This window comes from Podarcis gaigeae (genome assembly GCF_964106915.1).
Source record: "Podarcis gaigeae genome assembly, chromosome: 2".
NCBI lineage: Eukaryota > Metazoa > Chordata > Lepidosauria > Squamata > Lacertidae > Podarcis > Podarcis gaigeae.
The window spans coordinates 7,401,504-7,426,934 of NC_139679.1; the positions used below are offsets into that span (position 1 = coordinate 7,401,504).

General features: G+C 46.6%; 1 protein-coding gene across 1 annotated transcript in view; it reads right to left on the reverse strand.

The window, feature by feature from the left end:
- Positions 1 to 687: 687 nt before the first annotated feature.
- FAIM2 (Fas apoptotic inhibitory molecule 2) overlaps positions 688 to 25,431 on the reverse strand; it is a 40,972-nt gene continuing 16,228 nt past the window's right edge. The window contains exons 5-12 of the mRNA XM_083729512.1: positions 23,263 to 23,316; positions 19,642 to 19,692; positions 18,276 to 18,315; positions 16,905 to 16,942; positions 15,994 to 16,081; positions 13,910 to 14,005; positions 9,438 to 9,491; positions 688 to 3,283 (exon numbers count right to left, since the gene is read on the reverse strand). Coding sequence (XP_083585638.1) covers positions 3,134 to 3,283; positions 9,438 to 9,491; positions 13,910 to 14,005; positions 15,994 to 16,081; positions 16,905 to 16,942; positions 18,276 to 18,315; positions 19,642 to 19,692; positions 23,263 to 23,316 — 571 coding nt within the window. The 3' untranslated portion in view covers positions 688 to 3,133. The remainder of the gene's footprint in view (positions 3,284 to 9,437; positions 9,492 to 13,909; positions 14,006 to 15,993; positions 16,082 to 16,904; positions 16,943 to 18,275; positions 18,316 to 19,641; positions 19,693 to 23,262; positions 23,317 to 25,431) is intronic.

A 25,431-nucleotide genomic window follows, 5' to 3' on the forward strand; every position in this document is an offset into this window, starting at 1 on the left:
TGAAGCCTGGGGGCCACCATTAGAAAATAACTGGTTGATTTCCACATGGGGACCATTAATACCACACGTGCAATGATGGAAAGATACTCGGGTATGCTCTGGAGTTCATGTAAGCTGCAGCCTGAGGAGGAGGTGGGCATGGGGCAGGAGACAATCTGTCTGCCCTTTCCAAGCCGAGATCACGCTCTGAGGAAATGTGATCGCTGGTCAACAAATAAAAGCTTCTCAAAAACACCCGGACCCCAGTCTGTCAAGAAACTGCCATCCTGCCTGTAGGCTCTTTGGACAACACTGACAAATGACTGCGAGACTCAGGAGACAACAGACGTGGCCCAGTCCAAGGAGTGGGTGCCAGTTGCTGACCTCAAATCCAGTTCCTCTGCCCTCTCCTGCCCTCTTCAGGAACCTAGAGAGATTTCCAGTGGAGAAAGCAGATTGCCGTGGAGTGCTTCCCCTATCAGTGTGGAACGAAGTTTCCCATGGAAACCGTGAAGACAAGAGATTTTCCTGGTCTCAGAATCAGCCTTTAGGCCAAACAGGCCTGAGTGGGCTGGAGCCTCTTCATTATATGTCCACGTAATCCAAGAATCGGGTGGACTAAAGCAATAGAGACCATCTAAGGGTGGTGGTGATCTATCTACACCTCTGGCTGTACCTTTGCTGTAACAGAACAAAATCACCCTGGGACAGAATACACTTGTTTTAATAACTGAATCATCTGATGACATAGAATGCTGTTACGCTGTAAATCAAAGCAGGTCTCAGCTTGTTGATTGGCTGGATGGTAGACTGGCTGGGAGCTGCATGTAAGGTGCTCTGAGCTTCTAGGAATCAAAATAAGGATAACAGCACCACAAACCAATAAAGAGATAAACACACAAAGCATCATATGACATAGCATCACTATCTACAGATCCAGTCTGGGGTAGTGGACTGAGTGTGGGACCATGAAGACCTGGGTTTCGGTTCTTTATCAGCTGTGAAACTCCCTGGGTGACCCCGAGTAAATAATTGTCATCTCAGTCTTACCAAACCTTCCCCAACGTGGTGCCCTGCAGATGCTTTGACCAGCACTCCCACCAGCCCCAGAGAGCACATCCAATCTAGCTGGCTGGGGCTGATAGGCATATTAGAGGGTGCCAGGTTTCAGAAGATTGCTCTAATATATCCCATGTGGGAACAACCTCACAAAGAGTTTATCTTGACACACACACACACATGCACCACTGAGTTCAGGGGAGGAAGGGTATCAATGCCATGAATGCACAAATAATAATGTAAAAGTTCATTAGATCACACAGGTGAACAAAGTGCAAACACCTACATCATGGTCGTGCCAGCAGTTTTATATATATGCAAAGAATGCAGGGCACACTTTGAATTACACAGGGTGATTGTATGTTATCATCTGATGCAGAAATACACCATTGGTTAGGCAGGGGTTAGATATGACCTCATTGCCTCAACACACACACACAATCTGGTCAATTTGGGATTTTAGAATTTATTCACGTTCTTTGTCCAGTGGTGCTGAAGCTTTTTCATTCTTGAACCCTTTACCCCAACCTCAGCACTCGTCTTATGACCCATCCACTTCTGGCAGCAGAGGGATGACCTCAAACTCCAATCAGGAATTTAGGCTTAATTTAGGCAGCTATTCTAGCCGAGATGGTGAAGGGATCTAGCTAAGAGGCTGGAATGTCTTCACTTGCAAGGATCTATCTATATATGAGATTTAGAGGAGACATAGGGCCTCCATTCATGCAACCAATATTTCTAAACAGATGCAGTGTCATAATGCAAAGGTGATCTGAATACGAATGAGAATGGTAGGCTCCTGTCTACATTTCTGGAATCTCCTACACGTGGATTTCTCAGTGCTGGGGTGTGTTTCTCTACATCTTTCTGTCTGTAACAATTGGCAAAGAAATGCTAGGCCATGAGAAATGCCGTAGCCATCCTCTCTAGATCTGAAAAGACTTGCTTAGCTAGACATATGAAAGCAGAAAGCATTCCTCTGTCGCTCGCCTCTCTGTCTCATCTTTCAAGCCCTGATCCACTCATGGGAAGAAGTCTTAATGTCATCCACATCCCAAGAAAGGGATGAAGAGAGAAGTGAAGTCATTGGTGCATGGGAGCGCAGCATTAAAGTGGCAGCAAAAGGTATTATCCTAGATCTAAGGACATGTTTGCTCTTGTTAGTGGCTGGGACTAGAAATGCCATCACTGCCTGAGCAGGAACACAGTGGCCATTTATTCTGGATGTTTGCCCTCCCCTGCTCCTCTTGCAATGCTGGAAAGAGTGCTGAAACAAAAGAACTGGCCAAAAGAACTGAAACTGAACCCTGCAACTTCAAATCAGCAAATTAAAACTCAAAGCCGAGCAGAAGAGGCTCAGAGTCTGGAACCACCACCACCCCCAAAACATCCTAGTGAGCACAAGGGCATGTGAATAAGTTCTACCATTGAAGCTAAGCGAGATGGAACTTTTTAAGCTGCTCTGAGCTCTTCGGAGGAAAAGCATCTAGTGGCTAGAAAGCAAATGAACAGATTGGCCCTAAATGTGTGCCAGGACTTGAATTTGAGGCTTGCACAACAATTGTCATGAAGAACACCAGTAAATTAAATAAATAAATAAATAAATAAATAAATAAATAAATAAATCAGCCATTCTGAAGATTTTCACAAACATTTGTGACCACCTTGATTAAGATCATTTCTGAATTCCCAATTGCTTTGCTTCAGCAATTGAAACCACACACATAAAAAAAATGATCCCCCCCTCCCCTTCACTCTAGTGCCCATTCTGGTCCTGCAACTCCAGGTTCAATTTACAGCTTGAAGGCAGTTGCCAGAACAAGTACATTTACACCCCAGTTTGCTTTTTGAGTCACAAAAGTTTTAACAGCATCTATATGTATATATGTACAGCCTGCAGGAGCTCAACGAGGCCGGTGGGTGGACAGGGGCCCTTCTGATGGAATGGAACTTGCTAAAGGGCTAGAGAGGTTGGATAACTTTTTCCTCTCTCCTTTCTTTCTTGTTGTGTCATCCGATGTATATTCCTTTCTCTCTTTTTTTAATAATAATAATAATAATAAATCAGACACAAGCCCGAGCAGCTTTGCCAAGCTCACTCTCGGCTAGACCCAAAGATCTGCAGGAAAAAGGAGAATATGTAGATGATGTCTAGGTAGATGTTGAGAGCCCCAAAGATGTATTCCTCTGGGCTCATAGCGTAGCGTCGGTTTCCCATCAGGAGCTGTGTGTCAAAGGCCAGGAACTGAGGAGAGAAAACCAAACACAGGCCAAGGTCAGCGCTACCATTTTATACATGTCTGCTCAGCGCTGAGTCCCCCTAAGTTCAGTGAGACTTGCTCCAGGGGAAGCGAGTATAGGATTGCAGTATAGGATTGCTAAGTGTGCCGGTAAACTCTCTGGAGAAATCTGTCAAATCAGTTTCGCTTGTTTTCTCTGTTACAATTCCAATTTGCCACATTTCCACGCCTGTTTACATTTAAATAAAAAAAGTCCTTAGCATTTTACTGTGCCCACATTTCCCCCTTAATACACATCTATTTATTATTTTTGTATGTAACTTTTGCCCATTAAACATATTTGGGCAAGCAATTTCCCCTAAGATAAAGCATTTGGGAGGAATGGAGGGCTAAAAATATTGCGACTCCTCCTACTAATACACACACTTTTATGTGCATATTCTCCTGATGTACACAATTCTGGGTTGGAGAATGGCAACATTTGAAGGCTGGCGGTGTTTTGGTTTGTATATTGATTTGGAAAGGACAAATGAGTTGGCCCAGATGAAGATGAGGACTGAACTGAGCTTCATCCCATCCTTTCTGACCTTCAGAGCTTATGGTGATAACAGTATTGGCATGATACTTAAGCCACCTCCCTTGCTGCTGGTAGGTCAAGTCCACACCCATATCCAGCCTCAACCTCCTTCGCTCTGCTCCTCACCCGGAAAGCTAAGGCAGCTCCCATGGCTTGGATTAAGAGGGAGGATCCTTGCTGGGTGGGTGCCAGCCTGAATTGCCAGCCTGAGCCAGTGTAATCAAGATCTCACTGCCCGCATGCAACACCTCACTCTCCTGCCTTGTACAAAGGGGGAAAGAGATGCATAAACAGAACTGAAAATGTGCATGCTTCAATGCATTTCCACTATACCCATGTCCCTGTGGCTCTCTGAGCGAATGGAAACAGGAGAAAAGAACTAAAAGGCTCACAGTGGGCTACAGAATCCAGTAGATTTTCCCTGCATCCCACTATCTGCTTAAACAACCACCACCACGGCCTACCAACACATAGCTGTCAACCGTCCCTTATTTGGCGGGAAAGTCCCTTATCCCAGCGCTGTGTCCCGCTGCTGTCCCTTATTGATGATGTTCCTTAAATTTCCCGGGTTTCAAAGGAAGCAGCTCCTCTCCCTGCCTGCCTGCCGGCCAGGGAGGAGGGAGGCTCCAACTGTGTTGCTTGGCTGCATTGCTCACCCAATAAGGAGTCTAAGAATGACTGGGGGGTGGAGCTTGCATGCCTTGTGCCAATCAAATCGGCTGCTTTGCCTGGGGACTCGCCTTTGCTCAGTGCTTCCCAGCGGAGAGGTGAAGGTGGTTTTCCTTGCTGCATCCCCTTTGCCGGGTTGCTGCGCTATGGGAACCACCGCGTGAGGCTTCGTTTGGCTGCTGGCTAGGCTTTCTGCCTTTGGCTCGGAGGGGCTCAGAAGTTGAACATACCTGTGTTCTGAAAATCCCTTATTTTGGCTGCTGATCCCTTATTTTCGAGGCTGCTGGTCCCTTATTTTCAAATCTGTAAGTTGACAGCTATGTACCAACGTGGCCTACTGCATTCTTCCCAAAGGAGGAACACAAGGAACATCACGCAACCTTCCCCTATGCTACATGTTTGGTTTTTAATTCAAGGGTGGGGACAAATTTTGCATTTGTTCCCCCGCCCGCTTTTGCTTCTGGCTTTTCCCACCTGTGGCCCCTGGAAAAGGGTGCTCAGAGGCAATGTGACCTTCAGCCCAAAATGTCTACTCTAATGTAAACAGCGCTTTGCGTCCCACTTTTTCTTGCGTCACAGAACAGAGCCCGGTTAAAATGCTTGCCGAGGATTGCAGTTCAGATTTGTGGTTTAGTTGCATGATAAATGGTGGGTTATCAAGGTCCAAAGGGCAGTTGTTAGAAAGCTCCAGGAGAACAACCCTCTTTTGTTGGTAACCGGAATCTCCAGGCAGGTTTGTTCCACTAAGGTTAGCATGGTTACAGAAACACCCTGGCGGGATCATCTGGTTAGCCAAGGGCACTGGGCCATTCCCTTAGACTGGCCTATATCTTAACCTATATTCCCTACCAGTGGGCAAATACCTAAGTACAGGCTTCAAATATCCCAAAGTTAGTCAGTGAATATGGCAAACTTCTTCACAGGTTGGTGTTTGAAGGAACATGTTGGCATCCCTGAAAGCACACCTTTTTGATTAAAAGCAGGATGGGAGAAAACGTGTTCTCCCTAACAGAGAGCACGTATTGTGGTGGGGGATACATGCCACCCCATTGTTGCTGGGCGGATTTGCGAAGTGACCCAGGCAGTGAATTGTTTAATTTGGGTCTCTGGGGACCCTTGTTGCCAATTTTGAAGGAGGGGTCAGAGGTGTTAAATACTGGATGCCCAACTTTGGGCGTCCTCTTGGCTGCTTGCACCGGATCACCCGCCCACCCTCCCTGTACTGGGGGGGTTGTTCGCTTGACCTTGCTATGCCTGTCATGGGGTCGTCTGCTTTGAGGCAGGGGCCTGGTGGGAATTTTGTCCATTTGGCTGATTGGCTGGTGCCATTTGGTTTTTGCCTACTGCGCAGCAAATCATCACAACTTGTAAGGTTGGTGGTTAGGCATTGGTTCAAATTGGTTGGTGGAGGGGTAAGTGCCTACCCCTCCAATGGTGGTGCGGAAAGGGAATTCTCTTAAAGGAATCCAGGGGCTTGCCATTCTTTTCGTCTTTGTCCCTGGTATTGGACTTGGGCTGTGCAAGCCACCAGGAGCATGAGGGTGAGAAGTGAGGGACTGAGGCCCAGTTTCATTTTCTCCCCAAAATTGTTTCCCTCACTGGCTTCCACTGGAATCCGGAAGTCAGTCCTGTCCCCTGGGCAAGGACAGATAGTCAGAACCAATGTCTAAGCAACCACTCACTTGGATGTATTTAAATAAAGTTGTGGCCAAAATCGTGCCAAAAACCCAAACCAAAATTGATGTGTGATGTGTGAATTATCGGGGCATGGCTTGGGGACCTTGACACGCAACATTCAGCACTGCATTAGAAATAGGCATACAGTGGTGCCTCGCAAGACGAAAAGAATCCGTTCCGCGAGTCTCTTCGTCTTGCGGTTTTTTCATCTTGCGAAGCAAGCCCATTAGCAGCTTACTGGATTAGCGCTATTAGTGGGCTTAGCGGATCAGCTGATAAGTGGCTTAGCGGATCAGCTGTTAAGCGGCTTAGCGGATCAGCTGTTAAGCGGCTTAGTGGCTTAGCGGATCAGCTGATAAGCGGCTTAGCGGATCAGCTGTTAAGCGGCTTAGTGGCTTAGCGGATCAGCTGTTAAGCGGCTTAGCGGATCAGCTGTTAAGCGGCTTAGTGGCTTAGCGGATCAGCTGATAAGCGGCTTAGCGGCTTGGGAAAAAGAGGGGGGAAAGGGGGGGGAGCCGCAGGAACTCGCAAGACATTTTCGTCTTGCAAAGCAAGACCATAGGAAATTCGTTTTGCGAAGCACCTCCAAAACGGAAAACCCTTTCGTCTAGCGGGTTTTCCGTCTTGCGAGGCATTCGTCTTGCGGGGCACCACTGTATTTGGGGCAATATTCTCCCTGATGTTGGAAAGGTAACATGGTGGCTGACTAAAATGGTTTGGGGGAAGGCCTGATCTGGCCTTCAGGTTCAGCCACACAAAGTGACATCCAAAACCTACTTTTCCATGTTCAGGGAATAAGCCTTTCCGAGGTGTCAATGAGAGGGAGGTTTAAGGGAAATACTACAATGCACGGGGACCTTCTTCCTGTATGCTGAATTGTTGTATGCACTGAGCTAAGCACCAGCTGAACTCTGCAGTTTGAGAAGGTGGCACACAGTTTCACTGATGGGACACATTTCTAACATGGGAAGAGAGAGGATATACGCTAAGACTTCATGCTGCAGCTCAAGCAAGAAGAACCACATGATTAGTTTTAACACACAGGTACATGCAGTTGCACTATTCAGTCTACCAAAGTTTAAAGGTGCTGACCGTTAAGGCCCTAAACAGCCTCAACCCAGTATACCTGAAGGAGCGTCTTCACCCCCATCATTCAGCCCAGACACTGAGGTCCAGCTCCGAGGGTCTTCTGCTGGTTCCCTCAATGCGAGAAGCGAAATTACAGGGAACCAGGCAGAGGGCCTTCTTGGTAGTGGCACCTGCCCTGTGGAACACCCTCCCATCAGTTGTCAAAGAGATAAACAACTATATGACATTTAGAAGACATCGGAAGGCAGCACTGTTTAGGGAAGTTTTAATGACTGATGTTTTAATGTATTTTTAATCTTTTGTTGGAAGCTTCCCAGAGAGGCTGGGGAAACCCAGCCAGATGGGCAGGGTAGAAATAATAAATTATTATTATTATTATTATTATTATTATTATTATTATTATTACGTTGCTGTGAGATACATATGCCTGCGGCAAAGAAGGGAGGCAAGACGAGGAGCTGCTGGTGACGGTGGCAGAGGTAAGCAGCCATACTGTGCTGCAGCTCTGGTAGTGGGGAGGCTCCAAATGGTGGTGGGCTTGGCAGGATCAGTGATGAGCTTTTCCAAGCCCCTGTGCCCAGTGGCGTAGCGTGGGGGTGCAGGGGGGGCCGGCCGCACCGGGTGCAACATCTGGGGGTTAGGGTTAGGGGGCGCAAATCCACGGGTTAGGGGGTGCAAATTACTTGCCTTGCCCCGGGTGCTGACAACCCACGCTACGCCACTGCCTGTGCCCTCAATATATGCCCAGCCTCACCAGCTTCAGATGCAGGCGCTGGTGCCCTTGTGCACCAGGCCAAATGTCCCTACTTGCTAGTATCTCTTTGAGTTTCCCCTCACTGATGGATGGCTGTCGCCTCTTACCAGCTTCAAGCATACAGTTAGAGCCTGGCTACATTCACAGATGTTGTATAAAATGAATACATTCTCATGCATGCGCATATATATATATATATATAGCACAGACATCAGACTCTGAGACTCCTGCAGCTCCCTGGGAGACTGGCGGAAAAGGCTGCAGGGAATGCTATGCAAGCCCAAGGGGTTGTAGGCCGAGCTCACTGCTTATCTCTGCTTCTTAACTTATATAGTGGCCAATTGCCCCCCTCAAGCCCTGAGGACAATTCGCTGTGAAAAGGGAGAGAGCAAAGATAGCAAGAGATAAACAACACGCTCAGCTGATGCAATCCTTTTTTCTTTTTCTTTTTTTTGAAAAAAGTATTGTCAGTCCTGACAAGTATATTCAGGGAAACGGTGCAAAAAATGTGTCTAATAATGAAAGTAACATACAAACCAAAGATTGGAAACATGAGGACCTCAGAAAAAGCAAAACTGACAGATTTATCTGCCCTTATCTTTTCATCCCCACACTCTGATGGTGAGGCAGTAATAGCAAGGGCTGCATACACACGATAAGTTTAAAGCATATTTACAGCACCTAGCACCCCTCCCAAAGACTCCCGGGAACTGTAGTTTCTTAAGGGGGTTAGAGCTCTTTGGGAGTAAATTTCAGTTCCCATGATTCTTTGGAGGAAAATCATCTGCATTAAATCTATGCTGTGTCCACAGCCAAGGTCTCTAAGGGGATAGCTTGGTTTTCCCATTCTGAACTGAGACAAGTGGGTGTGTTGCCCATCATGGCTGAGACCAGATCCTGAACAGTGAAGACTTGAACACATGGATTGCAGATTGGATTGTATAAAGCACAGATTCGTGAAATACAAGGAGAGGCTCAGCTTGCGTATTTGAAGGAGTGGGGTTAGGGGAGCCTTCTTCTCCCACAAAATCAAAGGAAGCAAAGGATTAAAAAGGACCTGGGCTGGTGGCGGTTCTGTATAAAACAATAAGAGTCTTTAGGAGACCAAAAAATAAATAAATGACCCAATGCCTTTTGGTTGATGACATCCTTCTTCTAGGGCGCAACAAGAGAAACTGAACACATTGGACCTTCAATTGTTTTATATGGACTCAATTGGTGGTGGTGGTGGTTTTGAAAGATGCACATCCTCCCCAGTGTCATTCCCCCACATCTTTTGCATCCTCTGCATGGCTACAAGTGAAAAGCACAGCTGATATTTTAACCTCTGTGAATTCTCACTCCTGGTTGCAATGAGTCGAGGAAAGAATTGTCTTGAGCTCAGCTTACTTACCATCGTAAATACAATTGCACCCAGCACAGCATAAATGGCCTGGAGCCATGGCACCTACATGGAAAGAGGCAAGAGAGATTGGTCAGCCTCATAGGACAGAAAGATGTAAACAATGCAATCCATGTGGGAGGATGAATGGCTGGATGTTTGTACATAGTAAGATGCTCTACTGGGTTCCATTTCCAGCCTTTCCTGGAGATGCCAGGTGAGAACTGTTAGAATTCCTGCTCCGTGGTTGCAGTCATGGGATTGTTGTCTTTCATATGACGGTGTATGTTTTGACTCCACAGAGTGGGAAGTGACAGAGACAGAATGTTTGTGTTACTGTGTTCCGTGAAGTGGGACTATTGTCCTTTGTTTTTTCTCTTTGCTGTCTGATGCTAGAGAGGGAGGGAGCCATGTTGCAGTGCCCTGTGTGTGTTTATATGTAAATAAAGTAGATTAGCCAAAATGCTGAGTTGCTGAGGTCTGTTACGCGAACTGCGAAGACTCTGCGTATCCCTAAGTGTGCTGATGTCTGTTGGCATCGGTCACTGTGATGTTCAGGCTGAAGAAAGCTTTTGAAGCTCCCGAACGATCGACCAGGAGGGAGAGAACATGCCAGTCAGGCATGTGTCTCTGCCAGGGTCCTACTCGAGTGTAGGACAAGCTCCTGCCTTCTAATGACTGAAACCATCAGTTTTGATTGAACTGGCTGGCAGCAGCTCTATTGGGTTCCATTTCTAGCCTTCCCTGGAGACACCAGGTCTTGAACCAGAGATCTTCTACATGGGCATCAGATGTTCTAACCACTGAGCTATGGCCCTTCTCTTATTAGAGGCTCAAGGTACAGGTTGGCTCAAAGTAAAATAATAACATTAATAATAGACACCTCCAGAAAGAAGATGGAAAAGGAACCAACAAGGTGTGAGGAAGAGAAATTACTTTTGCATTGTTCTCATTTCATTAAACAGGCTCCCAAGCACAGGCTGAGGACCAAACATCACTTGATTTGAAGGGTGTTGGGTGATAACTGGAAGCTGAATAAAGCTCTCTTTTTTGGCAGGGACTCCTGTAGTGTGTCAGTAACAGAATCATAACCATGTCTATTCTGAAGTAAGTCTTACTGAATCCAATGGGACTTAGTCCCAAGAAATGAGGGTTAGGACTACAGCCTGTGTGTGTGTGTGTGTGTGTGTGTGTGTGTGTGAGAGAGAGAGAGAGAGAGAGAGAGAGAGAGAGAGAGAGAGAGAAACAGTTAACTTGAACTACATGGAAGCATTATTCTCTACTCCCTGTTAATATTTAAGATAAATGTATGACAGGAATGTGTTATACATTTCCTACCCACCTTGATAATATCTTGGATTGTATTCAATGTAGCGCTAAGGAGAATGTTCTGTCAATATGAGGATTTCTCCTTGCACAAAACAGAACATTCTCTCCATTCCACCCCACCTCAAAAACAAAAAAACAAAAAACACACCCCCTGTTCTGGGGTTTTCCCTAATCCCCTGTAGCAGATTTGGGAAGCGTTGCCATACGTCTGGATTTTCCCGTGATTCCAACAGCAAAATTAGTGTCCAGGGAAAAATTCAAAAAAATCGGCAAAATATCCAGGTTTTTGCCAACAGAACCAGGAAGTGTGTGCTAGTAACAACGACCACCCCACCCTGACCGCCCCCCCCAAAAAAAGATTTCTACTTTTTGAAATATAGCAACCATAGATTTGGAGATGGTTGGTGTGAGGAACATGCAGGGGAAAAAGAAGTGGAAAAATCCCATTGTACTAGTGTCAATCCTTGTACAAGCACAGCTATTTAGTTGAATAAAGGTAAAGGACCCCTGGACAGTTAAGTCCAGTCAAAGGCGACTATGGGGTTGTGGTGCTCATCTCGCTTTCAGGCCAAGGGAGCCGGCGTTTGTCCACAGACAGCTTTCCCGGTCATGTGCCCAGCAGGACTAACCGCTTCTGGTGCAATGGAACACCATGACGGAAACCAGAGCACATGGAAATGCCATTTACCTTCCTGCCACAGTGGTACCTATTTATCTACTTGCACTGGTGTGCTTTCGAACTGCTTGGTGGGCATGAGCTGGGACAGAGCAATGGGAGCTCACCCCATCGCAGGGATTTGAATCCCCAAACTTTCAATTTGCAAGCCCAAGAGGCTCAGTGGTTTACACCACAGCGCCACACGCTGAATATCACCTGGTGAAGATGATGGAAGCACCTATTCACCTGGGTCAGGTTTTAGATAACCATCCAACACTGTGCCAAATTAAAACAGCAACATCAAAGCAAGGCCACGACGGACCTGTTTGGTGTTTGCCATCGAGAAGTAAATAGTGTCACATAGAACCTGCTTCAGGGATGAGAAATCTGGGGCTCTCTATTGCAAAGCACAACCTTCTCACATGTGTTGACATTCTGCTTATTCAGGCCTGAATCATGGAAGGGTGTGAATCAAAGGACGGATTGTTCTTTTAAGGCAACATAATCAGGTATTCAGTATGGTTCCAGCCACTTGAGGTCATGGAAAACCCAGCCCACCCTGGAAATCAAGCAAACAAGCCAAGTCCGCAGTGATTAATGGGGGCTTCAAAACCCAGGCTAACACTCCTTCTTTTGTCAATATCTAGCAGGCTCTCATGATAACTGCAGAACGAAAACTCCCTGATGGAGAATGATTGAGAGATTCTGGCATCTTTGCCCTCTTTCCCATTTCTCCTCCTCCCTCTCATAATCAGTCTTTGCTTCATGAGCAACTGCTGGTCACGAACAGTAAACACAAGCCGGTGCCAAACCTTGCAGTTGTGTGTGTGTGTCAGAGGGGGGGGGGGAATGGAAATGGAGACCACAGTGCTACAATAGCAATGGAGATAAGGGACAGGAAATTAGCAGGAGGGAATGTGTTTGTTTGGAAAAGAACGGTGAGGGCAAAAATGAAGACTTTTGAACCAGTCTAGCTTAATAGTCTTGCAGGTAGGATCCCATAGGCTGCAAAAGGAAAGGGGAATAGCCAGAGCCACCTCAGACACAATTTTGCCTAAGAATAGAGATGGATAAATCTGTTGATTTTTGTTTTTCTTAGTTTCTCATTTTCCCAGTCTTAGGTTCAGCTATTCAATGTCTGCATCAGTTTCAGGGGGGGGGGGGGGTTAAAATTGTCTGCATGGAAATTCATATGCATTCTTATTCACAATTTTGCCTAATATAATGCACCTTCATGCAGTATTTTCTCATACGGCCCATGCTATCTTGGGGAAGTGGTGAATACCATTTGGTTTTTCCATCCCATGTGCAGATGGAGGAGAAATTCTTTTTGGTTTGCATTTTAAAGCAAACCTACCTAATTTGCACTTCCCCAAATTCAAAACTGACACCTCTTTGAATCTGGAACCCCAAAAATGTGTACATTAGTGTGCATAAAACACACTAAGTACTGAAAACAACATGTTAAAAATGCACTAAAGTAGTGACAATGACTAGGAAAAACATGTGAATTAGGCAAAATTGCATACAAAAATGTGCATGCTAGGGAACGTTTAGGCTAGAATGCCAATGAATTTCCGCGATTTCCTCTTCTTTTTCATTGCACACTGATGCAGAAATGTGGAGAACTGAACTTAACATTGGAAAAATGAGAAGCAGAGAGAAACCAAAATGGACAGATTCACCTATCCCTTTTCACTTTCTTGAAACAGACCCAAACAACTGTCTCCTGTTTTTGCTTTGTAGTTTAGGTTCTGAAGGTTGGGCAGCAGAGAACTGGTAGTAAGCAGTGGGTTGACTCAAAAGCCCATTTGACTCCTGTCCCAATGCTGCGATTCCCTGTAGATTAAGCTTTAAAACAAGGGTAACCAACATGATGTTCACCAGATACCGTATTTTTCGCCCTATAGGGCACACTGACCCATAGGCTGCACCTAGTTTTTTGGGGGGAAATAAACAAATAAAAATTTATTTTCCCCCCCCAGCCCGAGCTTCCCCCGACCCCAGCCCCCAGAACAGGCTGCTATCCGCAAGCCTTCGGAGCCGCGCTCCGAAGGCTTGCGGATAGTTGCCCGAAGCCCGGAGTGCGCTCCGGAGCACGACCCCGTGTTTCTGGTTGCAGGCTGCCGCCCGCAAGACTTGCGAGCCCAGCGGGAACTCCCGCTCCGGTGCGCACCGACCCCTCTCGCTCTCCAGGCTTCAGCGAAAGCCTGCATTCGCCCCATAGGATGCACACACATTTCCCCTTCGTTTTTGGAGGGGGGAATGTGCATCCTATAGGAAGAAAGATACGGTAATGTTGGGCTATAATTTCCATCAGTCCCAGCTAGCATGGCCAGTGGTCAGGGATGACGGGAGTTCTAGTACAGCAACATCTGGGTGGGTACTCCTGCTTTCAGCAATTTTGTGTGCTCTGGCCCTGAACCTCACTGTCCCAGGGAAACGACACAATCCCATGTGCATATATTTTTGCTGGTAGAAGCAAGATGAGACTTACATATTTGAAAGGAAGCAGAATGGCCAGGATGATCCCGCTAAAAAACAGCACCATCAGCATCACGAACAGCACACCCTGGCAGGAGGTGAAATCATACTGTGGGGGGAAAGAAAAAGGTCATCACTGTATCTGTGTACCCCGAATGAGTATATTCAAAGGCACCCAACTTCCAGGGAGCACAGGGTACTCACATAACCAAACACATATAGCATTTGCCAGGCAATTGCTACTGAATCTTGCACGCAGATGGACGCTCATCCTTCTCAAGTTATCTCTCATGCCTTGAGATCCCTTCACTTACCCTGTCTTAGACTCAGACAAGCTCTCCATCACATCTAGCTTTTTGACTATATGAGCCACCATATCCACCTCGGCACATGTTGGAGAGATTTCAAGAGATTTCAGGAAGCCTCGTCCCAATACAATCCAAACTCAGACCCTTCCAAATTAGAACATAATGTATCTCATATTGGTGTTTGCCCCTGTCACTTCAGTTTATAGAAAATTCAGAGTTTCAATGGGCCATTCGTTTTTTATGGAGATTGATTGATTGATTGATTGATTGATTGATTGATTGATTGAAGTTGCATGCTGCCCTATACAGTGGTGCCTCGCTAGACGAAATTAATCCGTTCCGCGATTCTCTTCGTCTAGCGGTTTTTTCGTCTTGCGAAGCAAGCCCATTGACAGCTTAGCGGATTAGTGCTAGAGCTGTCAAGCGGCTTCCAGCGATCAGCTGTTAAGCGGCTTATCAGCGGAACAGCTGATAAGCGGCTTAGCGGCTTAGGAAAAGGGCAAAAAAAGCAAAAAAAAACCGCTGGGGGACGCAAGATTTTTTCGTCTTGTGAAGCAACCCCATAGGGAAATTCGTTTTGCGAAGCGCCTCCAAAACAGAAAAACCCTTTCGTCTAGCGGGTTTTTCGTCTTGCGAGGCGTTCGTCTTGCGGGGCACCACTGTACTCATAGATCTCAGGATGGATCACAGCATAAAATTCTGTTCTTCAGCCATCAAGATTCCCAGAATGACTTGCAGATTACAAAAGAAAAAAGGTAGTCCTCAGCAAAAGAAAAATGGATTGAAAGGAAGGAACAAATAAGCAAACTTGGAGGCTGAAGGTGCCCCTATACCACCTCAGCTCCCTTTTTAAACATTTCATTTTGCTGCTTCTTACTGGTGGTCGCCCTCTCCCCAGTAGAAATGGCAATGGTCTCCTTCCAGTGACAGGTGGCTGCCATTTTTTATATCCAGATGTCTCCTTGAACAATACTATGGTCACATGTGGTGTTATTCTAAGAATACATCTGAGGTGGGAAATGAAAGCTGCCTGCTCCTGGCTCTGCACTACTAGTGGTAACTGTAGCTTATTTTTGCCCCGTTTTGCCCCCACCCACCTGAAAATTGCCAGAATGACCCTCACAACTTCTCCTTCACCTGTAAACGGAGTGACAAAATTTATGATGCCCAACCATAGCTGTCAAGTGCCCCTTATTTGAAGGGACAGTCCCTTATTCCAGCGCCATGTCCCGCTGCTGTCCCTTATTGATGGATGTCCCTTAAATGTCCCTTAAATGATATCCCTTAAATTTCAAAGGAAGCAGCTCCTCTCCCTCCCTCCCTGCCGGCCAGGGAGGAGGGAGGCTCCAACTGTGTTGCTTGGCTGTGTTGCTCACCCAATAAGAAGTCTAAGAATGACTGGGGGGTGGAGCTTGCATGCCTTGTGTGTGGCTAGTTAATGCAAGCTGAGGGGTTTTTTGAATGCTGGACGCCATTTTGGTGCACGTGCTGCTGAAAACTTTGCAGTGCAAAGCAGGCTGGGGAGCCATCTTAAGTTGAGGCTGCATAGGCCTTGTGGTGCATGTGATTCAGATTCTATTCAGTTGAACCTATGGTTACAAAGTTGGTTGGACAGTGTTCTCGAAGCTACCCAGCATGAATTTGACCAGACTGCAGGAGGACAGGAAGACTGGAGTGTCTGGAACAGGTGAGGCTGCAGGTCCCTTATTTTCAAGGCCACTGGTCCCTTATTATCAAATCTGTAAGTTGACAGCTATGTGCCCAACCCTACTAAGACACATTCACTCACCTTGGTTTGGAAGCTGAATAAGGTGACAGAGAGGCATACCAGAGCTGTTATCCCCAGGCACAGAAGGACTGACTTGGTGTTGTAGTAGCTGCAAAATGAAAAATGGAATGGAATGGTTTTAGAGATCCAAACTAAAAGATCCGCCTTCGGAAAGGACATGTGCTATAGTTCTCAGAAGCTTGGGACACATTTGGTTTAGAAACTAACCCGAAACTTTGGATTCTGATCAAGCCATTAAGTTGGAAGAGGGAATCCAACTTGTACATGTTGCTCAGGAGCACAAGGAACAGATGTTGTCAAAATATCTGAATTCTCCACAATGAAATCTAATCCTAAACATGACTACTCAGAAGAAGAAACTCCTATTTAATTCAGTGCTTATTCCCAGGTAATTGGGGTTAGGACTGCAGCCTTAATCAAGAACAGCCCAAATTGGCATATTATGCTTTTGTTTTGTATTTACAACAGCAGAATATCTTGCTGCAATGTGCTGATTGCTCTACTAGATACTGTGACCAACTAATGCCTTTGTTTTGTCCTTCCACTACCACTGACAGGCCATCAGACAAAAATAAAACAATGAAAATTCATGATGCACCTCTGCATGAGATTGTTACAGCATGGTGGCGGAGAATGACAAATGTACATGACTTGGGCCACAAGTAGGGATGCAGGGGGAAAATTATTCAGTTGATGCTTGAGGCTGAATCTATCAAATTCGCACTATCCGAAACAATATGAGAACCTCAAGCAGCAAAATGGAACAGGCCACCCTTGGGATAGAGAGGGGTGTGTGTAAATAAGCATGCTCTGACTTTCTAATGAAACATCAGAGGGTGAGGCCAAAGAATGAAATCTCCCACATAGAAGAAATATGGCAAGTATGCAGTATCTTCTTGTGACCAACCTACCTGGAGAGCATCCCAGTCAGATAGGCCATGGAAAGAGTCTGTGGAAGGAAAGACACTTAATTAACTTCAGAAGCTGGAGCTGAGTGTTAGGGAAAGAGGCGCAACCAGATGTCACCAGAAGCGCATGCTCTTTGTCCTTTCTGAGGAGAAACTTAAAGAACCTGTGACCCACCAAGCAATAATAGTACATAAAGGATGGATTTACATTGGGTAGTTTCTTCCTCTGTGGTGTCATAAACAGGCCAAAAGCCAAAGAGAACTATTCATTTAATAGTTGCATTGCAGGGGGAATTTCAGGTGGTGCAATTTTTTCCTCACCCCTGCATGGCAAGCTGTGCTGCCAAAATCCTTCAATCTATTCAACTCTTGAAGGTGCAGGACCCCCCAGCCTTCTTTGCTGCTGGGCACTCTAACTAAGGCACTGTTTTACCCCCAAAAAATTGCAGTACCCTTTGTCTACACCAGGGGTTGTCATCCTGGTCCCTACTGCCCACTAGTGGGTGTTTCAGGATTCTAGGTGGGCGGTGGGGGGTTCTACGGCACAAGCTGAATCCTCCTTCCATCGAGCACTGGTGGGCAGTAAGGAAATTTCACCATCAAGAAAGATGCATTAGTGGGTGGTAGGTATAAAAAGGTTGACTACCCCTGGTCTACACCTTTCTGATTTGGGGGCTTCCTGGTGTTGTTGGACTCCAATTCCCAGCAGCCCAGAAAGTACGGTCAATGGTCAGGGATGGTGGGATTTGTGCTCAATCAACCAAAGATATTGCTGGACTACAGCTCCCATCATTCCTGACCATTGGTGGGGGCCAATGGGAGTTGGGAGTTCAAAACATTTGGAGGGTCCTCAGTTGGCGAAGGCTGTTTCACAGAGTCAATGGTTTAAGACTTTGGCTTTCAGCCACTAGAAATGGACAGACAACTTTAAGAACATGACATGAGAACATAGGAAGTATCTTGCAAGATCAGGCCAATGGTGCATCGTCATCTTGTTCTCACAGTGGCCAACCAGATGCCTGTGGAAAACCTTCAAGCAGGAATCAAGCATAAGAACTTTTCCCCTCCATTGGGTTTCCAGCAACTGGCAATCGGAGGCTTAATATGGAGGCAGATCACAGCCATCATGGCTAGTAGCCACTGATAGCCTTATCCTCCATGAATTTGTCCAATCCTCTTTTAAAGCCATTTGTGTTGGTGTCTATCACTGCTTCCTGTGGGATTGTGTTCCATAGCTTAACTATGTGCTGCATCAATAAACACTCCTTTTCTGCCCTTATTCTTCCTTTGGCTTCCTGTTGAACATGCGGTCCGATGCTCCTGTAAAATCCCCCTCAGCTTAGCACAAATCACAGCCCCAGGTAGACTACTTACAAAGATGCTCAGGAGGATCAGGTTCCATGGGAAGTACCTCCTGTGAGTTAAGTGAAAGGGAGCCAAGAAAACACTGTCGTTACTGAAAGAGCATAACCACTAGAAGGAAAATTGCACAACAGCATCTTGCATAATCAGATAATTAAAGCAGGGCGGGTAGAGCAGCAGGGCAATAACATGCGTACAATTCTACTGGGTGACTATCGATCAAGAGATGCTCTGGAGCACAAATGCTTCTCTTGCTGATTCAACTTAACTAAGAGTTATGCCACCTTTTCAGATGTGCCTTTTCAACAGTAGCTTGCAAGGTGTGGTTTATATCAAGCAAGCATTTAGTGGCATGGAAATGAACAATGTCACTCCTTTGCTGCTGCGAGTATAAAAAGGTAAAGGACCCCTGACACTTGAGTCCAGTCGCAGATGACTCTGGGGTTTTGGCACTCATCTTTCTTTACTGGCCGAGAGAGCCGGCGTACAGCTTCCTGGCCATGTGGACAGCATGACAAAGCCACTTCTGGTGAACCAGAGCAGCACACGGAAATGCCGTTTACCTTCCCGCCGGAGTGGTACCTATTTATCTACTTGTACTTTGACGTGCTTTCAAACTGCTAGGTTGGCAGGAGCAGGGACTGAGCAACAGGAGCTCACCCCGTCATGGAGATTCGAACCACCGACCTTCTGATCGGCAAGCCCTAGGCTCTGTGGTTTAGACCACAGTGCCACCTGCGTCCCTTGTGAGTATAGTATCTGCTACAAGGGCAAAGCAGCTAGGATATGGATGGAAAGAGGGATTTGGAGGAATAATACCCAAGGACATCAATATACTGAAAAGCATTGGCATGTTCAGTGGGGGAAATGAGATCTTCCTCCCTTCCTCTTCTTTCCAATGCATAACTATAGCAGAGCATTTTCCTCACTGTGGCATCATTCAGAAAAGAAGGTCTGTTCTCCCTGTGCAATGCAAAACCAGAATCCAGGCCAGTGATGCCAATTCACTACATGCACCACAAGGCAAACTGATGAGCCATTATATCCGACTTGCATCAGCAGCACCCACCCCTGCCAGGGAAGAAGGCATGAGTGAAGATCTACATCAGAGTGACAGCTAGAAGACCAGCTAATAATAATAATAATAATAATTTATTACTTATACCCCACCCATCTGGCTGGGCTTCCCCAGCCACTCTGGGCGGCTTCCAAAGAAGTATTAAAATACTGTGGTCTGTTAAACATTAAAAGCTTCCCTAAACAGGGCTGCCTTCCGATGTCTTCTAAAAGCTTGTACTGATATGAGAATATCCAAACTTCCAAGGTGACACAGATCTCTTCCACAAACAAGACAAATGCACTAAAAGTAGAGTTTTACCTGGGTCCAGAGCAGCAAGCCAGGATCAAGTAGGTAATAAAGAAGACGGCACTGCAATGAGAGGGGTGGGGAGGAAGAGAGAGAGAGAGAGAGTTGAACCAAGTGGGGTGGGATTGCAGATTCCCATTCAGGGCATCTGGTTGGCCACTGTGAGAACAGGATACTGGACAAGATGGGTCACTGGCCTGATCCACCAGGCTCTTCTTATGTTAGCTTTCCTGGTCTTACCTGGAGATACCAGGGTATTGAACTTGGGACCATTTGTTCTACCACTGAGCTATGGCCCTTCTTGATGTTTGGTTAATGCAGGGATGGGGAACCCTTGCAGATGTTGGACTACAACTGCCTCCCACCCCTGACCTTTAGGCCATGCTGCCTGGGGTTGATGGGAGTTGCAGTCCAACAACATCTGGAGAACCACAGGCTCCCCATCTGTGGTCTAATAGGGAGAAAGAAGAGGATCTATGACTTACTTGGCACTTTAGCTCAAGCCTCTCAAGTTCCACCTTGAACCCCAGCCTACTTCCCAGTGGGCTAAGGGCTACAACAGAAACAGAAAACACCCTTCTTAATGGGATGGGGGAGGGAATGGTCCACACAATCAACCAGTTCAACCTGGTGGAGAATTATTAGTGACTCCAGACAACTGATTGAATAGGGAACAGGAGGTCAACCTTCAGAGAGTCTGTGCGAGAGGAAAACTTCTCCAAGTATTTTTCCACTATGTGAAGGGCTGTAGAGTGTAACCCTAAACTGTTTGCCGTACTGTCACCTTCTGCCTGGTGGGGAGATGGCTTGTGACTGAGAAGACAGGTTCCACTTACATTTGCAACAGTGAGGCTGAGGCATGTGGTCAACTGGGAAATAAAAACAGTCATGGGGAGGGGCTGGAAGTACTTGCAGTTGCCATGCCCCACCCCTTAAATCTGGTTCTTTTAAAATGAAAACGTATTTTATTTATTTTGCAAGCCTAAGCAGATTTGCATAGCAACAACAACAAATAAAACTCCCTCCAACCCTCCACTCCCAGAGGGCAGATTTGCACCTAGGTAAGATATGGCTTCTAGGGACGCAGGTGGTGCTGTGGATTAAAGCCTCAGCACCTAGGACTTGCCGATCGAAAGGTCGGCGGTTCGAATCCCTGCGGCGGGGTGCGCTCCCGCTGCTCGGTCCCAGCGCCTGCCAACCTAGCAGTTCGAAAGCACCTCTGGGTGCAAGTAGATAAATAGGAACCGCTTACCAGCGGGAAGGTAAACGGCGTTTCCGTGTGCGGCTCTGGCTCGCCAGAGCAGCGATGTCACGCTGGCCACGTGACCCGGAAGTGTCTCCGGACAGCGCTGGCCCCGGGCCTCTTAAGTGAGATGGGCGCACAACCCCAGAGTCTGTCAAGACTGGCCCATACGGGCAGGGGTACCTTTACCTTTACCTTTAAGATATGGCTTCTGTCCAGCTCTAGATTTTCACAAGCATCAATAAAGTAATGAATTGAAAGTGTCGCTCCACAGTGTTCCATGTGTTCTTGGTGGGCGAAAGCCACATTCAATGGATTGTGTGTATTGAATAAAACCAAACCATGCTGCATAGAAGGTGGTACTCTTTCCTGTATGATGCTCATGTTCTAAGGTGGTTAACCCCAAACTTTACCTCTGAGCTACACAGCCCTCCCCCCAGAGCTTTTCTTCGGTGTTTTCCAACTACCCATCCTTGGTTACATCTTGCCTGTTGCTTCTCTAGTCCTGTGCCAAGAAAAGCCAGGCTGGCATTAACTGCGCACACCTGCACAGTGACAAAGCTACCTGCTTCAGCACTGGGAGGGGCATACATCTGGGGGGCATGGCTGGTGTGCATCCCAGAGAGCATGGCACGCATCCCAGGGGGCGTGGCACGTATTGGGGTGTGCGCAGCAAGTGCCAAGCATCCCAGGGTGCTTGGCAAGCACTGAGCATCCTAGGGGCGGGGGCAGCCACGGCCGTGATGTCACACACACACCCAGAAGGCACCCGGGGCGGACCACCACCCCGCCCACACCTTCATCCGCCAATGCACCTGCACCATCTCCTTTACTTTGTCTCACTGATTCTGCATTTCTCTGCTATTTTGCATTGTTTGCTGATCATGGAGAGGGGGGAGGGAATGATGAACCCCTCTGCCTTCTGAGGTTTCAATAAACCATTGTTTATTGTAGGTCCAACCCAGCAGGTCAGGGGTCTGCTTTTAGGTCCGCTGTCTCCCAACTCTTTCCTCCCAGGGACTCAGTCGTAGGGGAAAAGATGTCTAGGGTCCTCCTCTCCCTGTACTCTTTCCCACTGCATACTAAGGGGGTTCCTTCCTCCTCATCTCCAGTGCTCAACTAAAATGGGATGGGGCTTAATGAAAACTCCACCCCTGACTCTGCCCACTTTTGGCCAAAAAGGACTGACAGTGTTTGCCTATTTCTTTTTCCTCTTTATTTTATTTCCCCAAAGACCTCCTAAAACACTGCCATACAGGTTGTTGTTGTTGTCCGACTCTTCGTGACCCCATGAACCAGAGCACGTCAGGCACTCCTGTCTTCCACTGCCTCCCGCAGTTTGGCCAGACTCATGCTGGTAGCTTTGAGAACACTGTCCAGCCATCTCATTCTCTGTCGTCCCCTTCTCCTTGTGCCCTCCATCTTTCCCAACATCAGGGTCTTTTCCAGGGAGTCTTTTCTTCTCATGAGGTGGCCAAAGTATTGGAGCCTCAGCTTCACAATCTGTCCTTCCAGTGAGCACTCAGGGCTGATTTCCTTCAGAATGGATAGGTGTGATCTTCTTGCAGTCCATGGGACTCTCAAGAGTCTCCTCCAGCACCATAATTCAAAAGCATCAATTCTTTGGCGAACAGCCTTCTTTATGGTCCAGCTCTCACTTCCATACATCACTACTGGGAAAACCATAGCTTTTACTATATGGACCTTTGTTGGCAAGGTAATGTCTCTACTTTTTAAGATGCTGTCTAGGTTTGTTATTGCTTTCCTCCCAAGAAGCAGGCGTCTCTTAATTTCGTGGCTGCTGTCACCATCTGCAGTGATCATGGAGCCCAAGAAAGTAAAATCTCTCACTGCCTCCATTTCTTCCCCTTTTATTTGCCAGGAGGTGATGGGACCAGTGGCCATGATCTTCGTTTTTTTGATGTTGAGTTTCAGACCATATTTTGCGCTCTCCATACATACACCATACACCATACATACACCACAACTAATAACAGTATACATCTGTAACACATGTTCCCAATTAAATGATCCACAAGTTAGTATAAACCTTTCAAACGGGTCTTTGGTTTTCTAGAGAATTTGTAAATGAAATGAACCTCCATTTTCTCCTGCCTAGCATCACATTCACTGGGTGAGCCCCAGCTGTATGACTATTCCCAGTGCCACTGAAGCCATAGTGTCATTTTGAGCAGGGTTATTATGGGTTGGAGCTCAGGCTCTACCCTTTAGCAAGGTTGCTTTTGTTTTCCGATGTAGTTGGATGTTAGCCTATCCATGAATAAATAGCCTCTTGTGCTGGGCCTACAAAATAATTAAACTTGCCTTATATATTAAATAAGAACGTAAACAGAGATGAAGCTTATTTCTGAGATAAAGCCAGTACTTACTAGGAAGCCCAGTACCAGGCTGGATTTGCTTGGATATATGTTTTGACTGGTTCACTGCAGTAAAGAAAGAGAATGTCAAGGCATATGAGAGCAATTCAAAGAGGGCAGAACATCTGTGATCCTGGCATCTCAACTGTTTGCCCATGGCCTGTAGGAGGCACACCAAACCAAACACCCTCCACCCAACCATTGCCTCTTGCCTCCCTCTCCTCCCCATCCACACTGTGGCTGCAACGTTGTGTCCTCTGCTGCTAAATCTTGACACTGGTGTATAATACGGACAACTAGAGGGAGCCTGATCCACCACCCTCTTCCCAGCAATTTTTTTGGCTCTCCCAAGGCCCCACCAATTTTAGTATCAGATTTTAAAAGCTGTTGTTGTTAGATGTGTTATCCATCCTTCACCCGCAGATCTCAGGGCAGGTTACAAAAATTTAGAATTCAGTATTAGAAAGTTAAAACGAAACAAAAATAAAAGTAGACACAATGCTGGGCAGGGTGGAGCCCAGCACCCTGATGGGAACGCAAAGTATCCCCTTTCCAGTCATCGGATCGATCATCTGATGAGCAGAGAGGTTGCAGTATCAGGTGATCTGCATGGTTTCCCCGAAAAAGGGTCCTGGGTGTGCATCTGACTGTGTGTACATGCATATAAGCAATTTGCATGAGAGTATGATTAGCCACATCCACTGCTGCCATGTGACCTCAGGAAGGTTGGCCAACAAAACAACAAAAAAGCAAGCCACTTTGTTGTTGAGTCTAGTTACAGGGCCATATCAGATCTGGGTCTAGTCAGAATGTTCTTAGTATGTTGTGTAACAGGCTGCTGCTGTGTTAGCACTGGAGAACTGGGTCACTCACCCCAGCATCGGTGCAAAGGAATGGTCTATCGACAGTGCTAGGAGGGGCTTATTCTGAGCCATTTTTTCTGTGCAGCTATACACCGATTTGTGGGAAATAAATGCTTCATGTACTTACTGAGCAAGACCCTGCAAACAGCAAGCACCGCTTAAACCACCCAGTGTTTGGGGAAAGGGGTGGGGTGGGGTCAATGTTCTCAGTTCGCACACAGCCTCAAAAATAATTGAAGAGGGCATCACAATCAGCATAATGCCATCGATTTCTTTGCTTTATTCTACTCCAGGGAAATGGCTGTTGGCTTTGTAGCCAGGTGATTAAATGGCTTGAAAAGTCTCAAAGCGATACCAATGTATTATTCATGTGACATGCAATTTGATGCAGGTAAGCCTTTGCATCCACCACCTCTGCTATTTGAGCATCAGACAGGTGGCCGCTGAAAACCGAGGCTATGAATAAAAGCGCACCAAACTGTGTTGCAGAGTCCTAATGCTTTCTTCTTCCGGATACAGCTGCTAGGGACAAAGAGAGGATGATCTCCAATGTATCTCGCCTAGGGAGGGGGTTTTGCTGCCTGAGACAAAACGGGAATCTGCCATTGTGCTGTCACTCCGCCCCACCGCTTAAGCCTCCCTTACCAGGGTGGTACAGCAGTGCCTGTGAAGCAGTGGCAGCAGTTTCCAGGGGGATCTCATGCACTCCATGAGATCTCATGAGATTTCAGCAAGGTCTCACCGGAAGCCAGTGGCAAAGGCAAGGAAGCACTCATGGAGGCACCACCTCTTGGGTTTTGGCCACCTGAGGCAGCTGCTCCACCCAACCTCATGGGCCCTGAACAGTGGTGCTCCCTTCACAAAAGCACAAAGGACATCCACCCCTCTTTCTTTTTTATTTTATCTTAGTTTTGTGAGCCAGCTTGAGAATGCAGAAAGACAGGCTATGAATGTTTTCAACAAATTTCACTGATTCCACAGACTCTAATGTATGAGATTCCCGTCATTCTTGATACATATTGGTGGAACATATAGCTGTTGAACAGAGCTGCCACTAAGGATGGAGGAGCAATTCAATTCAGTTTGCATATAAAGCTGAATTGATCAAATCCACAGTTTCTGAAACAATACGAAAAGCGAAACACAAGTCGCCCTTTGAAATTTGCACTTAGGCAAAATTTGCAGTGCAGGTCTCCAAGCACCCAATGTTTACAAAAGAAGGCATATATTATGGGGAAATGTACATAAAAAATGAATATGTTCGTGGAAGTAACATACAAAAATGCATTATATTAGGAGAAATTGCCTGCAGAAAATA